Source organism: Olea europaea, chromosome 15, assembly GCF_002742605.1.
Source record: "Olea europaea var. sylvestris chromosome 15, O_europaea_v1, whole genome shotgun sequence".
Taxonomy (NCBI): domain Eukaryota; kingdom Viridiplantae; phylum Streptophyta; class Magnoliopsida; order Lamiales; family Oleaceae; genus Olea; species Olea europaea.
The window spans coordinates 6,197,548-6,213,654 of record NC_036251.1 but is presented as its reverse complement, the minus strand read 5'-3'; the positions used below and the strand labels follow the sequence as shown (position 1 = coordinate 6,213,654).

Below are 16,107 nucleotides of genomic sequence, written 5' to 3'. Positions count from 1 at the left end.
GGTTAAAATGGTCCACGAAGGCCCAATTGAGCCCATAAATCCAAAGCCGTACAAATCACGTAAATCCGAAGCTATAAAAGGTGAAATGCACGTGTCTGAACTCTCTCGATCATCATACGCAAGCGAAGTGAAACCAGAGCCGTAGGATCTAGGGTTCATACGAGATGCCGAAGAACAAGGGTAAGGGAGGTAAGAATCGCAAGAGAGGGAAGAACGAGGCCGATGATGAGAAGCGAGAACTCGTATTCAAAGAAGATGGGCAGGAATACGCTCAGGTATTGAGGATGTTGGGAAATGGCCGCTGTGAAGCCATGTGCATCGATGGCATCAAGCGTCTCTGCCATATACGTGGTAAAATGCATAAAAAGGTCTGGATCGCTGCCGGTGATATCATACTTGTCGGTCTCCGTGACTACCAGGTAGTAATTTATTTATAACTATCTCTTTATTGGACTTATTGTGTGAATAATTGTTTTCATATTTCTATTTTTAGAAATTGAGATCTTAGATTAATTTTATTTTGGCTTCATGGGTAGTGTTTGATGACTTTTATCGACCAGTTGGTGGTTATAGGGGGAAATATTTTAGCTGCTTGTTTGTTGTTTTCCATTAGTTTCTTTTTAATTTGTTGTTTAATTTTTGTTATTATATATATTTGTAATTCTTTTTGCAGTTTTAAATTGAGTTTTTTACTTCTCTAGAGCTTAACAATTGAAGTTGTAGCAGGAAATTCCTCTCTTTAAATCGTATAAATGCTCTATGCTTATTGGAATCTTTCATCTTTATCAATCTTTTGATTATTGTTTACTGAGTTCAAAAGTATGTTTTCCAACCTTTTTTTATCCATTTTGCAAAATGAATTAACAAAAGTAATATTATATGAATTTGCAGACAGCCAGACCCAATAATATTTTAAGGTTAAAAAAAAAAAGGTAAAAAAAAAGTAATAGTTTTCAGATTTCGAAAGTTTGTGATTTTATTTTTTTATTTTATATGCTCCAACTATTCTTTTTAGTAAATTCGTCAACGATCAAGGGATACCTGAGAAACTTTATGCACATAAAAGTAAATGTTGGAAGGAAGTGGCTGAATATCTCAGCTTGTGTTTCCTTGATTGAATTTCAACTATGTTTTTGTCAAAATTTATGATATTGCATCTTGTCTGAATCTAATTTTTGAGGATTGTATGTTACGTTATGCGTGAATTGAGTATTGTGCTCCATTTAACCGCCTCTTTGATTACCATAGGACGATAAGGCTGATGTAATCCTGAAGTACATGCCTGATGAAGCCCGGTTGTTGAAGGCCTATGGTGAGCTGCCAGAGAGCACGAGGCTTAATGAAGGTATTGCCGGTGGACTTGATGAGGAGGACGATGGTGGTGGTGATGATTACATCGAGTTTGAGGACGAAGACATTGATAAAATCTAGTTTGTTGCCTTTCCAATTTATAATACCTTTCGATATTAAATATTCGAATACAGAAGCAGGAGGGATATACATATCGTGTGCAACTTTTTAAGTGTTGTTATGAATTCTTTTGTGGGTTTTTATGCTTGACCATTTATGTGACATGGATGCAATAATATGAAGTTACTTTCTTTTTATCCAAGTTTAGTTTTTTGAATTGTCGACTATAGGAAACTTTTGTGTGTCAGCTTGCATTTGGTGTTCCTGGCTTTGTAAAACATGGTGGTGACTGGGGGAATAGAATTAGAAAGGTTGCTGTCTTGACTAGTGAGAATTTGGTAACTCATTGGCCTTTGCAGCAGATTGTTAGAAAATATCGATAAATAGCATTTGCACGAAGGCCTGTGGCTTCATTAAAGTCTAATATCACAGCAATCATTATGGGCCGACTGACCTTGAAGCGGCACAGGATTGACGTGCTATCATTAGGACAATCGGCACTGGTCCCTAGTGGTATCGTGGTAAGCGGGATAATTGTTTACCGCTCAATGACACGGTTAACTTGAGATGTCTAACAAATTAGCCAAAGCACGTCCTTCCAAATAAACTTCGTTGAACTAGAACCATGTCTCGTGATGCTAACACACGCATGAATATACACTAGCTAAGGCGATTTCAACTACACAAGACATCATTAAATTAAAGAACAGAAAATAAATTAATTTCTAATGCAGTCTGATACTGCTTGGGAAACTTTCTGGTTAAATAATTTATAGCAGAAGATTAAGCAAATGCACAAGCGATGGTCATCAAACCAACCTGAAGAATATAAATCTGGGCAGAAGCATTCTACAGAGCTGAAAACATTATTCAGTAAAACTGAGTTTAATTAGCCCGTCTCAGCTTGAAGTGTTAAGTCAAAGAACGAGATTGGATCTCACTACCCAGGAAAGATTACAAGTTCTTCAGAGGCACAAAGCACCACCAGAAAAGGAGATAATCTGCATTGCCACTATCGAACTTCATCAATAAACTAAACTTCATACGATCGTCAAGACTGTAATTAATCATGTTCTTTGCACAAAAAAACAATCGAGAGACAAAAATTATCATAGAAAATCTACCTTTGGGGTCCGCACTGCATGTCAGTATAATGCTATAAAAGTCTAGATGTCAGTATGATAACTACAATTCAATGTCATCATGTCAATAAGTACAACAAGAGAGCCGGAGGTCCAAGCATTTCTAACAAACTTGCTCCAACGTGGGATCCTAGATTTCACTTATGCCATGTATATAGGAACAGGAATTTTGAGCTTTGATTGTCTTATGAGATGGACGCTTGTGGAATAAAAATAATTTTGACTCTATCTCAATTGTTTTCCAAACCTTGGAATGGTATTCCACGTCAATCAACGAGTCCATATTCTCATATACCATGTGACTCGAGTGTTTTTTATGTCTATTTGTCAGTGAATCGACAAAAACTAGAAGTTTGTTTATGAATTCCGTGTTTTTACATTTCCATTCATGCTTCCCCACATCAACACTACTCGTCTTCAAGCATCGAACGAGTAGGATCAGCAATGCTTTCAGCTCCACATGTCTAACACATTGCTCAAGATATTATTATTCATAAATGGGTGATCATAGTTTCATAGAGCATCTCCCATAAAGCTCTTTACTAGCTCCATATTCTTTATTCTAGAGAGTCAGCCTTCACTAGAAAAGTCCAACAAACTCTATAAATAATATTTCTAATGCCTTTTTTATTTTCAACTTTCTATGCACCTCTTTTCTTTATATTATAAAGGAAAATAGAAGGAAAATGATAAGAAAAGATGAAAAAAGTAAAATAAATAACAAAATATGTCCAGTTCTTCAGCCTGTTCTTTATTTAAAAATATTCTTTAACGTGCTCTTAGCAACACTGTGTTTGTTTCATGATTTTTTTCCATAAGCAATTATGACTCAAAACACTTTCCTTCCCTTTTTTACTTGCTTCCCTTTTTATACTGTCATTTATCCTTTATTTTAAAATAAGTATATAGAAAGTCATGAAATAATTAACAAAAGCAACAAAATTATTATATAAAAAGAGCAGGTTTGGCTCTCTACAAGTGTTTTAAAAAGCGTAAAGTATGACTAGGCATGGGGTCCGCTATGACTAGTCATGGGGTCAAACCTCAAGATTCACGAACGTAGGTAGAAAAAAGTGTTTTCTAATTTTTCATATTATTTAAAATTTTTAATCCTTCTAAAAATCATTCAATAATTAAAATAATACATAACAAACATCTAAAATTATAAATTATTATATTTACTTAATAATTCCTATAATTAATTTAATTATACAATTTTCAAGTTTTCAAAATGCAAAAGCTAGACTAATTTTTATAGTTTTACATTTCAATCAAATAAGTCCTAGACCCCGTTTGGAAGGGATTCTGAAAATTGATTTTTTGACCATTAAAAGAAAAGTGTGGTCCACCTGTGAGAGAAGAAGTCAAAAATTACGGCTGACAAAGTGAAATAAAGGTTAAAAAATCAATTTTTTACGGTAAAAAATTCCTCCCAAACAGGCTGCTACTTAACAGAATTTTTTTTTTTTTTTTTTTTTTTTTTTTTTTTTTTTTTATAAGTACCTACTTAATAGATTTATAGAAACTTTATACATACTTTTGAAGTTTTCAACGAAAGGTTAAGTCTCAAAATTATAATTACATAATATAAATAGCACAGTAGCTTAAATCTTATCCAACTCTTTATCGAATAAAGTCATTCTTTACTTTTGTTAAGATAAAATCGTTTAAAAACTTGAAACTAATGTAAACAAAAGACATTTAAAAAAATAAATAAATTAACATCAAATAAAAGACTCTTAAAATAATTTGAAAAATAGAAAAAATTAATAACGCGTGCCTAGGCACCTAGTCGTACATTAAGTGATCAACTATCAGTTTCACACTAACTATCAAGGCGTGGCATTTCATCCACGAGGCGCCTAGGAGCGGTTTTCAGAACACTGCTCTCTACACTTATGGACTCAAATCCACACACTATTTTTAAATTTTAAATTTAGAGATTTTGTTGGACTCTTACAAAAAGGAATTGGCTCTAATAGTATAATAAACAACTACTATATCTATAAAATTGACTTCCGATACATAAAGTTACTAGACCAATATGGATGATTAGTATAAAGTCATATTGCGCATATGCATATTTCAAGCAGTCACTGGCACTTCTCAATCAGGACTTCTAAGTGGTTTGCAATATCATCATATCACAAATCAATTAATAGCAGTGTGAAGATTTTCTGGTGTTGCACAGGAGCTACCATGCGCAGAACTACCACAAAAATGGACATAACTGGCAGACACTACCACTAGCAATTTCCTAACTCATGTTCCTAATTTGTCAATTCACAAAGAAATGCTAATAATATTAGCCCTCTACATAAAAAATAGGTTTACACCCATTGCATCTAATTGAAGCAACAGAGAAATATCCTGAGAGGGCTTATAAATCACTACACTGAAATTTAGTGCCACGTCTTTGGAGTAAAAATTAGCAACTAAGGAGTGCACAACTCGACAGCCTTGGATCATGAGTGATAAAGTGCCCTCAAGGCTTACTCCTTGCAAAATGGGAATCAAAGCTTGCGCTATGAGATCCTGATTAGAGCCTGGCCCTCAAGTATGCCTTAAGGTATGCACCTCATGCCAAAACACTGATAAACCTGATTGAATCCAAGCCTATCCTTGGTAAAGCTTTTAATTTAGGTACAAACTCGGGGCTCAAAACGACTGAGGAAGAACCTACATGCTCAACTTCGAACATTATCAAGTCAAGTATGAGCTTCAAGTCTGCTCGGCACTTGGGCTAGCACTAAATGAATTTTAAATTGCAGATTTACACACCACATTTAGCCCCCGTTTGGTAGTAATTTTTCAACTCCAAAAAATCAATTTTTTTACCGTTGTTTCACTATTCCAGCCGTCATTTTTTACTTCTTCACTCATAGGTGGGATCCACTTTTCTCTTTAACGGTCAAAAAATCAATTCTCATTATCACTACCGAACAGGCCCTTAATAACTTAGACCCAAATGAGACTTTATGGTTTGTCTTGTTGTAGTCCATGTATCTTCTAAATTTGGCAGTTTCTATGTCATACCATAAAAAAGAATAAAATAGTTCGAGATACTATAGTTAGCATGGCTTACATGCACGCTGCAAAGAGAAAAATGACAGAGTTAGGCTTCAAATCACATAGAAAATTGTTACTCAATCGTGTCTCAGCGTATCAATGAGCACAATACCATTAACTAATGAAATAATGCCATAAATTTAGGATCTGACTGACATACTACATTCAATAAACCAGTGTTAAAATGGGAAAATCTAATGATGTATCCATATTCTGGTACCATAGTCTAAAGCAATTGAATTTGACACAAATAGGATATCCATTATGAGAAAATGACTCAATGCATAAAGAAAGTTAAATAGAAATCCTTACCTCTCATTATCTGAGCTTCTCTTTCCCAGCACTCTTCCTAGCTGCCTCGTTAATCTTCTCAATATAGCCTTCAATTGGTGGCGTCAATGTTGCCATAAATCTGTTCATGGGAAAAGGAGTCAAATTCGGTACCAAAGCAGCAGCCTTCATGTTCTCGGGCAATGCCTCAATTGCTTCCTTCTTCAACCTCAAGAGTGTCGACTCCGCTGCCTCGCTCTGTGCTTCCTCATCAAAATTCTACTATACTCTTTTGCAAGCCTCCGCCCATCCTCAACAGTCAGCTCATACTTTGGAATTTTATCTGCATCGACCACACCTAAAGTGATTAAATCCGTGCCTGGAGTTCCAATTATCATTGGTGAATCAAAATCCTCTCCTTTCTTCTTCAGTTTCTGAATCTCTTGCTCGCGGGCTTTGCTTATGAGTCCCATTTTCTCTCTCTCAGCTTCCCTCGCCTTTTCTTTAGCCTTCAAGAATCTGATTGGGGAAGTTGCACTCAAGCATTTATCAACCATTTCATCGAATTCACTTCCCCTTCTAGGTCCTTCTGGTTGAGAAGAAACTGCTGACCCTTTTTTTGTAGTGACTTTTGACCGCTTCAACGTCTGTCCTGCTTTGATTTTTCCCTTCCCCTTAGCTGTTCCACTGACGGAGCATCTTTGTAAATATTGATAGCTTAATAACTCCAAAGATGATTGCAAGAGCTTTAACTTCTTGATTTCAGTAATTCGCATCATCTTTCACTAAATCGTCCCAATCCAAGAAACCCTCTTTTAGCTTCTCTGCAGAAAACAATGCATAGTCAAACTTATGTTGGTAACAACATAAAAGGTTTAATTTTGAACCCAGTTCCAATTGGACACGAACAGATTTATTTGTTTTTCGCGATGGTAATCGCTAACAATTAAAAAAGGGTCAGACGATTGTGTAAGGGACAAATCTCTGGATACAAAGTCTCAAAAAGTGATGTTTTATTGGCAATGACCTTACAATTGGAACTTAAACAGAAATGCCTCCAAGGAGCGCAAGCACACGAGTACCGAAAAAAATATTTTAAATCTAAACTAATAAATTGAAATTACATATTCTCTGTTTGAGAGTGTTTGATTCGGAGTCTTTTGCTCTCTGTCTTTTCTCCTTTTTATATTCCCTTGATACTCTCTTTGTGATCAACTGCTTAGAAACTGCTCAATTATTTTATAACCGCCCACTTCTTAATGGTGGCCAACTTATCGTGGAACTGCCGTCTCTAAATGCTCACTACTCTTTGTCGTTCAACCGTCTTCAACTGAACTTCTTGAATCGTGGAACGTGATAAGATTACCCAATAACTGCTTCGATAACTGTATTTTTGGATAACCATAATACCTTATGTTTGCTAAGATCCTGGGTAATTCGAAGGTTTGGGCGAGAACGAAGTTATAATTTTGGGAGACTGCAAGGCACTTCATTCGCTCAAATCTTGGGCGTCTTGTAAGTTTGGGTGATGGTGTTACCCCGTTCGTGGGCTTCCACTGCATTCATTAATAATCATATTTGGGTCTTCATCCTGAATTGTCGAGTTGGACTTCATTCTTTGGGCTATTCGAATTGGGCTGCACTTTTAACGTGTCAACAATTACCCCCCAATATGGCAAAATTAATACCAATTATTAATTGTTGCCATATTCACTTTGTGTTTCCCAACAACATTTGAAATTCCCAAGAATTTCAATCATTATTTTCTTCCATAGCCTGAAAAGGTGCGACGTTGCAAACCTTTATAACCCCCAAATACACGCCATTTTATCACACTACTAAATCACGCCTCATTATTCTACGCTTCTCTCTCGCAATATTGCTGTTCATCTTCTTGCTTCTCTGCTACATTTCTCAAGCAAATCTCAACAAAACTTTATTTCGTTCCTAATGGCTGCTTTATAATCTCAATCTGGTGACTCTTTCAGTTTTGAAGACTTCCAGAAGATCCTCACTCGGCCATATATAACTCCGAACTTCCTCGCACCAACCAATGTCGAACTCAATGAGTTCTATCTAGGTCCTTCATTTAAAAATGCCGAGACCGTCGAACAAGTGGCGGTGGGCCAGCTGTTTCCTTGTACTCAAGACCCTCCGTTTCTAAACTCTTTGCCGCTGAGGCCGCTTCGCGAAAGAGGTATTCGCATTTGGCCTAAATCTGATGTCGTTTTCCGTAGATGACATGCTCCTCTTGTAGACCATGGTCCTACCAAGGCAATTTTTGATAGTGCTAGGATTTCTGATTTGTTAGAAATCTCTCTTCAACCCCCTATTTTTTATTCAGCGCTTTTCCTTATTGCATTAAGTTTTTGGTCCTCTGAGTATAATACTTTTGTTTTCCCTCTTGGTCTCATGTCCATTACTTTAAGGGATGTTAGGGCCTTAGTAAATTTGCCACCTTTGGGCGATACCATTTTCCCTGGTATTTTGATTTCTGATGTCGCTCCAAAATTTGACAGAAAACTCACCGAGTCCTATTCAAGCCTGTAAAGCTGTTATAATCACTCGAGCGCTGAGCCTTCCCATGCTAAGTGTGTGGCCTTTATTCAGATTTGGCTTTGTAAATATGTTCTGTGTATGCCAAGTATGAAGCCTTCTATGAGCTGTTTACCTATAGCGCACGAATTGACGCATGGCAGGCTCCTGAATTTGTGTTCTTTCTTTTTGGCTGCCCTTTATAGAGGCATGACTTCTCTCCAATTCCAATTGAAGAATGGTGCATCTCCCGCCAACAGTGGGCCTCTTTGGTTCACTCAAATGTGGTTGAGAGCCTATTTTCCCTCACTTGGTGCTCTATCCTTTTCCCTTCTTTTCGCTAGCTGCTATGCGCTAGCTATTGGCCCACTGAGCCCTGTAAATATGTCCAGAAGGGACATTTTTCAATTTTTTATACTTTGAATTCAATTCCTTCTTTCTTTTCTTCTCCTCCCTTTTTAACTCCAGATTATGTGCAACCCCCATTCACTCTAGACAGTGCGAGCACCTCTCTGCTCGTTTGGGTTCAGTTTTTGACCGGAAGGGAGTTGTTCCATGATATTTTGACTGGAACCAATGCTAAAGCTGGGGTTGAAATATATGCTTCCCAATTTTTTGCTCGTCAACTTGGTTTTGACCAAACTTGGCCTGTTCCCCCTTATTATTCTAGAAATTTGATAGATCACTTCCACACCATTAATAAGGCAGAGGCAGAAGCTATAGATGCTCGCAATATTCTTTTGACGAGTAACTTTTCATTAGCCCCCTTCCATCCTTGCCATGCCATCCATCCCCTTTTTGAACAACTCTGACTATCAGTGCAGTGCAGATTGTTTGCAACTGATGCCAATCGCGCTTTCCATTCACTGGATCAGCCGGACATTTCTTCCACTTATCCTGTTTTGGTCACCCCTGTGTCCATTAGGAGTCCCTCCTCTTCCGCTCGTGCTAAACAGTATGTTCATCCATCTACTTCTCTTTTTGCCAAGCCTACTGTAGCTAAGAGTGCCCCAAGCCGCAAATGGCCAGCCTTAGCATCTCCCGTTTTGGAGGATGATGATGATGACACTCCTGTTCCATCACCCTCTACTGAGGCTGCTTCATCCAAACCAACTGATGAAGGGACTACGCTTAAAGAGAAACCTTCAGTTCCAGAATCCTCATCACAACCAATGGATGAGCCACCTTCTTCTCAGGGCGTCAACCCCCCAAACGTTGAACCAGAAGGTAATACATTTTTTGATGTTTTACCTTTGTTTGCACTATTGGTTTTTGATTTGTTGCTTTTTGAGTTTTACAGATGCTCCCATGGGTTTGCCCGTTGTGGCAAAGTCTTCTCGCTCAGACAAGGGGAAGTCCTCACAAGTGGTGGAGCCACAGGTGGTAGATTTGGCTGGGGATATGCCACCTCTCAAGATTGCTGATGAGGTAATCTCTGATTCACTTTTACTTCCACTTTTTTCATTGTAATGAAAACCTTCAATGTAGGCAACTTTCTTTGCAGGATGCTGATAAGATTGTGCGTTTCATCCAAGACTTGTTCACTTCTTGGGGGCAAGTCAAGACGTCTCACCCTGCTTCAACGAGTCGTCCTTCTGCTTCTTCAGAGGAAGATATGAAGTTCTTCAAGCAGTCGATATTTGAGTATGTGTCCTTTATGGATATGGACATCGGTCGGGCTAGTGCTGCCAAATATAAGAATAAGCTTGAGCATTTGAGTGCGAAGTTGGAGCAAGCACTGACTCTTCCGTCACTCAATCTTTCTGCTAATTTTAAAGCGACGTTGAAAGTTGTCCATTCCGAGGTTCTCTCCTTGCTGGCCAAAAATGTTGAACTGAAGGCCAAAAGTACTCAATATCTTCACGCTGTATCTGAAAGAGAATCTTTGCTTCTGGAGATCAACAAAGTTGAGGACGAATTGAAAGAAATCTCTTCTGAAGTCATGATTGAAGACTCTTTGATGACCACTTTGGCTACACAGATGAAGGAGTTTCAAGCAAAGATGGACAACTGCAAGGCGAGAATGGCTGCCAAAAAATGCAATGCCTCCTAAGGAATTGAGAGAACCAAGTCTTTGGTCGAACAGTACAAGAAGTTGGAGGTTGATGATGATTTTGTGGCTGAATTGAATGTCACTTCTTCTCAGCAAAGCGAGAATTGGGGGAGACTTAGGAAAAAGATTCGTTCAGTCTGGGGCGATTTGTAATTAAGACATCTAATGCCTTAACTTTTCTTTTTGTAATTTCATATTAATTTTCCTCTTGTAACCTTGTACTGAATTCTGAACATACCAGCAACCATTATCATTAATGAACGATTAACTTGTCTTCTTGTGTATTTATTGACGTTGTCTTTAATCGTCAACCCCCCAAACATTTAACTGCTTTATGCTAAGATTCACACACATTTTTTCTTGGTATTTCTGTCTCTTTTCCCAAGATTTCGGGCCATTTGATTCTAGTTACTAGGCACGAATGTGGCTGTTCATATTCTGTCTCTTCACCTTCACGTCTCTATAAATGCACTTATATTCCACACTTGTCGTTTTCACTTCCATTTTCTTCTTCAAAACCAATTTGCTGCCATTGTTTGGCATTTTGACAATCGATCCAAAACCTTCATCTTCCATGGAAATGGATCATTTGATCCGCGCATTTTGTCATCTTTCTTGATGTCACCTTTGGTATGGAAGATATAAAAAATATTCTTTGGCCAGCAAAGTTCTTTCCATTGTCTTCATGTTCCTTACAAGGAGTTCGATGATGAAAGACAGTTTTTGAGGACGTCTGCAAGCCATCTTGATTGCTGAGAGTGCTTCTCAGTCTCCTTACCCGTCATTGCAGCGATGCATTTAGGAAGGCGATGTGAGGGTACTTCTTCTTCTTTTCTACTTGCTGAGAGTGCTTCTCGGCCTCTCTGCTTGCCTTTGTAGCAGTATGATCAGGATGGCAATCAAGACCAATACACCCTCTTACTCGGCGATCGACCGGGAGATTAATTTGTTCTTAATTGTAGTTTATAGAGCATTTAACATTTTGTATTTTGCAACTTTGTAATGAACGTTTGATAATAAAGGAATTTATTTGAAAGTATTTTGCTCTGGCCCTTTTTACTCTACGATCGTTCAATGCGATTTAATTACACTTTTATTTGTTCACTTTCCCATAAGAAAGGAATATATTTTTTTAAATATTTACCATTAATGAACTTCATGTGCTTGGTACCGTCTAAATCTTCCGAATGATAGGCTCCGTTAGGCAACATATTATTTACTTTATATGGTCCTTCCCAATTGGGCGACCACTTGCTATACTTTGGATCTTTGCTATCCAAAGGGAGTATTGCTTTCCAAACCAATTCGCCCAGACTGAATGACTTAGCTATAACTTTTTTATTATAAAATTTAGTCATTCTTCGTTTTTGAACTTGCAATCTATCTAGGACGTCCAACTTTAATTCGTCCAACTCCAATAAGTTTTGAACTAGTGATTCGGTATACTCATCACCACTTAACTTATGTTGCAAACATACTATAATTGATTGCACGTTGATTTCCATAGGGAAAACGGCCTCTTGTCCATAAGTAAGTTGGAAATGAGTAATTTTTGTATTTGACCGAGGCGACGCCCTATAAGCTCATAAGGCCTTGTTTAGGCATTCGTGCCAATTTCTGACATTTTCATCTATCATTTTCCTTGTGATATTTTTTAGAATCTTATTAGAAGAGTCTGCTTGTCCGTTGAATTGAGCGTAATATGGTGTGGAGTTCACTAATTTAACTCTAAACTCGCCCAAGAATTTATTCACTTGATCCCCATTTAAAGATGTTCCGTGATCTACCACCAAAGTTTGTGGAATTCCAAATCTATAAATGATGTGGTCACGGATAAATTCTATGACATTCTTTTAGGTGATTTCCTTTAAAGGTATCGCTTCTACCCACTTAGTGAAATAATCAGTTGCAACAATAACAAAGGTATGTTGCTTGGACGATGGGGGATAAATCTTCCCTATCAGGTCTATCGCCCAACCCTTAAACGACCAAGGTTTGATAATAGGGGCCATCTCTCGTGCTGGCACCCTTTGTATTGGACCATGCTTTTGGCATGCTAGACAACTCTTTGCATACTGAACGCATGATTCTCCCATCTTTGGTCAAAAATATCCATTCCTAATAATTAACCATCTTATCCTTTGACCAGCTTGATGTGCTCCACATATCCCTTCGTGCACTTCAGTCATGATCGTCCTAGCTTCTTGCAAACTTACACATTTAGCAATATACCATCAGAGCGTTTCTTAAACAACTCTTCATCTATCAGTGTATAGTTTAGCAAACGCAATTTCATTTTTCTACTATCTCCTTTATTAGGTTCTATAAAAAACCTTTTAATCTCTACTCTCCAATCTATTGCATCTCCATCTTGTATGCAATGAATTTCAATCGTTCTCGCCCTTCTTTGGATCACGGGCAATATTGTTCCATACTCACAAGTGGACTTTCAATTTAAAACCTTTGAGTACCCTGAGGCCATCTAGGCCAATTCGTTTGCTACGTCATTATATATCCTATTAACACATTGAAGCTCTATTTGGTCGAATTCTTCCAACAACTCTTGGGTGATTTCATATTGATTTATAATGGAATCACTTTGGCATTTAAAATCACCAATCAATTGGTGAATTACCAATTGAAAACCGCCTCTAATGATCACATTCTTTATTCCCATATCTATCATTAATTCTAGGCCCACGATTAAGACTTCGAATTCGGCCTGATTGTTGGTGCACATTCTGTCCAAAGTGAATGTGAAACTTGTAACAAATCCCTAAAGGGTTTATCAATGCTATCCCTACTTCTGCACCTTTAGAGGTTTTCGATCCATCGAAATATAAAACCCAAGGTTTTAATTCAAATAAATTGATCTCTAACTCAATTTCTTCAGGCATATCAAGGCATGGATGATCGGCCAGAAAATTAGCCAAAGCCTGATTTTTTACTGCCTTTTGGGGTATGTATTGTATTTCGAATTCTAATAAGGCTAATGTCCAAAGGCCTACCCTTTGGTGCAAAATAGGGCGAGAGAACATATACTTAACCAAATTTACTTTAGAAATTAAATAAACGGTTACGGGCCGTAAATAAGCCCTTAATTTTGTACATGTGAAATACAATGCAAGACATAATTTTTCAATGGCAGAATAATTACATTCACATTTTGTTAACCTTCTACTCAAGTAGTAAATCGCCCTTTCTTCACTAAATTGGTCTTCTTGCGCGACCATTCCAGCTATTGATTCTTCTTCATCCGATACATACACTTTCATTGGTCGTCCTTGAATTGGTGACACCAATACTGGTGGACTTGATAAGTATGTCTTTAGTCTTTCAAAAGCCTTTTGATGCTCTTCTTTCCAGACAAATTCGTCCTGATTTTTCAATTTTAAAAGTGGCGAAAAAGCTTTAGTTCGTCCTCTTGATTGAGCATTTGGGCGATCTTCTCCTTCATTGCTAATATTTACTCTAATCAGAGGGTCTTGTACTTGAGCGTATCCAGGCTTGGCTTGGCAATCCCTATCACTTCGTCATCCAGTTCCCTTGTAGGCACTTCTCCTTCTAAACAATCCACCTTGTTGACTTCTTGGCCAATACTTTGTTCCAACTCAAACACTGCCAATTTGTCTCTCAATGCTTTCAAGGCTGCTGCTCCTTTCGTCTCGTCCTTGCATTCTTTATTGAAAACCATTAATTTGGCTTTGAAGGCCTGAATATCGGTCATTTGTCTTTGTTGCTTACAACTCATTTAAAACTCCTTGATTATTCTTTTGCCAATTACTGGCTCCTCCAGGGCCACTATGTTTGGCCTCATTTGACTGAACATTTCAGTGAGTGCATCCACCGAAAAAGGATCTTCACTCTGCGCGACAATCTGAGTTTCTTCTCCATCTTGGACTACTCTGACAGTTCCATAATTTCCTTCGTACATGAACCTTTCTACTGAGTTTGCTTCTGCGACAAAAGGCCTATGATCGGCCTCCACCACCTCTGCTTCGCCCTTATCATTCCAAAAAACTAGGCACTGATTGAGCGATGAAGGTGTACAGCGACTTCTGTGTATCCAATCTCTTCTTAATAACACATTGTAACTAGTGGGACCATCTATCACAAAGAAGACCGTGGTCCTAGTAGTTGTTTCTATAGTTATGTCGAATGGCATAAACCCTTTAACTGAAGTTGCCTCTCCATTGAAACTTGTCAGGATGACTTCTGTCGAGATCATATCACATTCTGTCTTTGCGAATTTCCTCATCATCCTAGATGGAATGGTGTTTATAGCTGCTCCATTATCGACAAGCACTTTTGCCACGGGTATATCGTTAACTAGAGTTTAACGTACAATGGTCTCAAGTGTTTGGTCAATTTCATGGCTGGTCGCTTAAAAATAACTTTTTCGGCAGCATCTATTTCCACTTCTTGCTTGTCCTCCGTCGAGTTACCCTTTTGTGATAAGTCAACGTGCAGCATATCGCACTGAACCTCTGTCTCCTGAATTTCCTTTTTACTATTTTCTAATACTTCTTGTTCAGTTACCCAACCTGTGGGAGGAGACATTATTCTTGGAGGTGATCCATACTTTTCAGAGCGAGGCACTCTCTTCTTCCTTTTGGGCATCCCGTACAGTACATAAAAATCGAAAGAACGCCCAGATGGTTCTCCCAATAAATCTACTTCACGAACTCCCTCTCGATATAATTACTTCAACAGAGTATTGTACGATACTCCTCTTCTTCTTCTTTTCGCTTCCAGATCGATTTCATCCTCGATGTCTGTCATATCATCATCTTCTTCACCATTGTAGGCCTCTCTAGAAGTTTGGCCTTCTTCATATTCCAACATGCATGCTTCCTCTTCATTATCCTTATTTTCTTCTTCTCCTTTCTTTTTATTCTTGAACTCATTGGCTAGTAAATAGTTATTAGCCACGACAGGAGGTAACGTACCAAATTGGATAGTAAGGGGCTGATCTGGATCTTCTCTATCCCTTCTGTTTCGCTCAAACTTCGACCTCCCAGAAGAAGTCTCTGGCAATTCTTCCATAGGTTTGCCTGTAATAGTCTCTTCACTATCTTTGAGAACATTCTGATTAGCCGCTTCGAGTAGTCTAGGTGCCTTAGGACGCAACATTTCCTGTTGTTGCCTCATCATTCGCCCGTAGTTCCGTTGAAAATGCCTTTGTTGGGTTCTAGTCATCTCATTGAAAGGTATCGCCCTTCCAGCCTCATACTGGAAAGAATGCCATACATTTGGTTGGCTAGGTTGTGGTCTGAATGTTCTCCCATTATTTACTGGCCCGAACTGCCTCTCAAAAGGCGGTCCCTTATAGAACGATGTACCCTGCCTTCTACCAGACTGAGCGTTTGGGAAAAAATTAGGGCGATGGTGATGCGGCCATATCCTGATTTCTCTGCATTTGCACTCACTTCTTTTTTGCATCTTGCACGTAGGACATCTTCATCCTTTTTGAGCTCCTTCCCTTTGATATGTTCAAAGACACTGGAATGTGGTCCAGGGTCTTCTTCTCCATCATCTATAACCAACTTGAATTTTGGCAATTTGTTTTTGAAACCAGATGTCACCATGTTCATCCCAAGTGGCTGTGGAAAAGGATTTTCATCTATT

At 38.2% G+C, this 16,107-nt stretch overlaps 1 protein-coding gene and 1 pseudogene across 1 annotated transcript; one reads left to right on the top strand and one right to left on the bottom strand.

The window, feature by feature from the left end:
- Positions 1 to 88: 88 nt before the first annotated feature.
- Positions 89 to 1,612, top strand: LOC111409960 (eukaryotic translation initiation factor 1A-like). The gene is made up of 2 exons (XM_023040096.1): positions 89 to 419; positions 1,249 to 1,612. Exons 1-2 carry the CDS (start codon positions 165 to 167, stop codon positions 1,429 to 1,431), a joined length of 438 nt encoding a protein of 145 aa, XP_022895864.1. The 5' UTR covers positions 89 to 164; the 3' UTR covers positions 1,432 to 1,612.
- Positions 1,613 to 2,124: 512 nt separating this feature from the next.
- Positions 2,125 to 6,763, bottom strand: LOC111409958 (annotated as a pseudogene).
- Positions 6,764 to 16,107: the final 9,344 nt, after the last annotated feature.

What these genes read in the sequence shown, in the direction of transcription:
- LOC111409960 (XM_023040096.1), top strand. Translation starts at nt 165, where the DNA reads ATGCCGAAGAACAAGGGTAAGGGAGGTAAGAATCGCAAGAGAGGGAAG. An exon ending in TCGGTCTCCGTGACTACCAG is followed by an intron (nt 420 to 1,248) that starts GTAGTAATTTAT and finishes TGATTACCATAG; the next exon opens with GACGATAAGGCTGATGTAAT.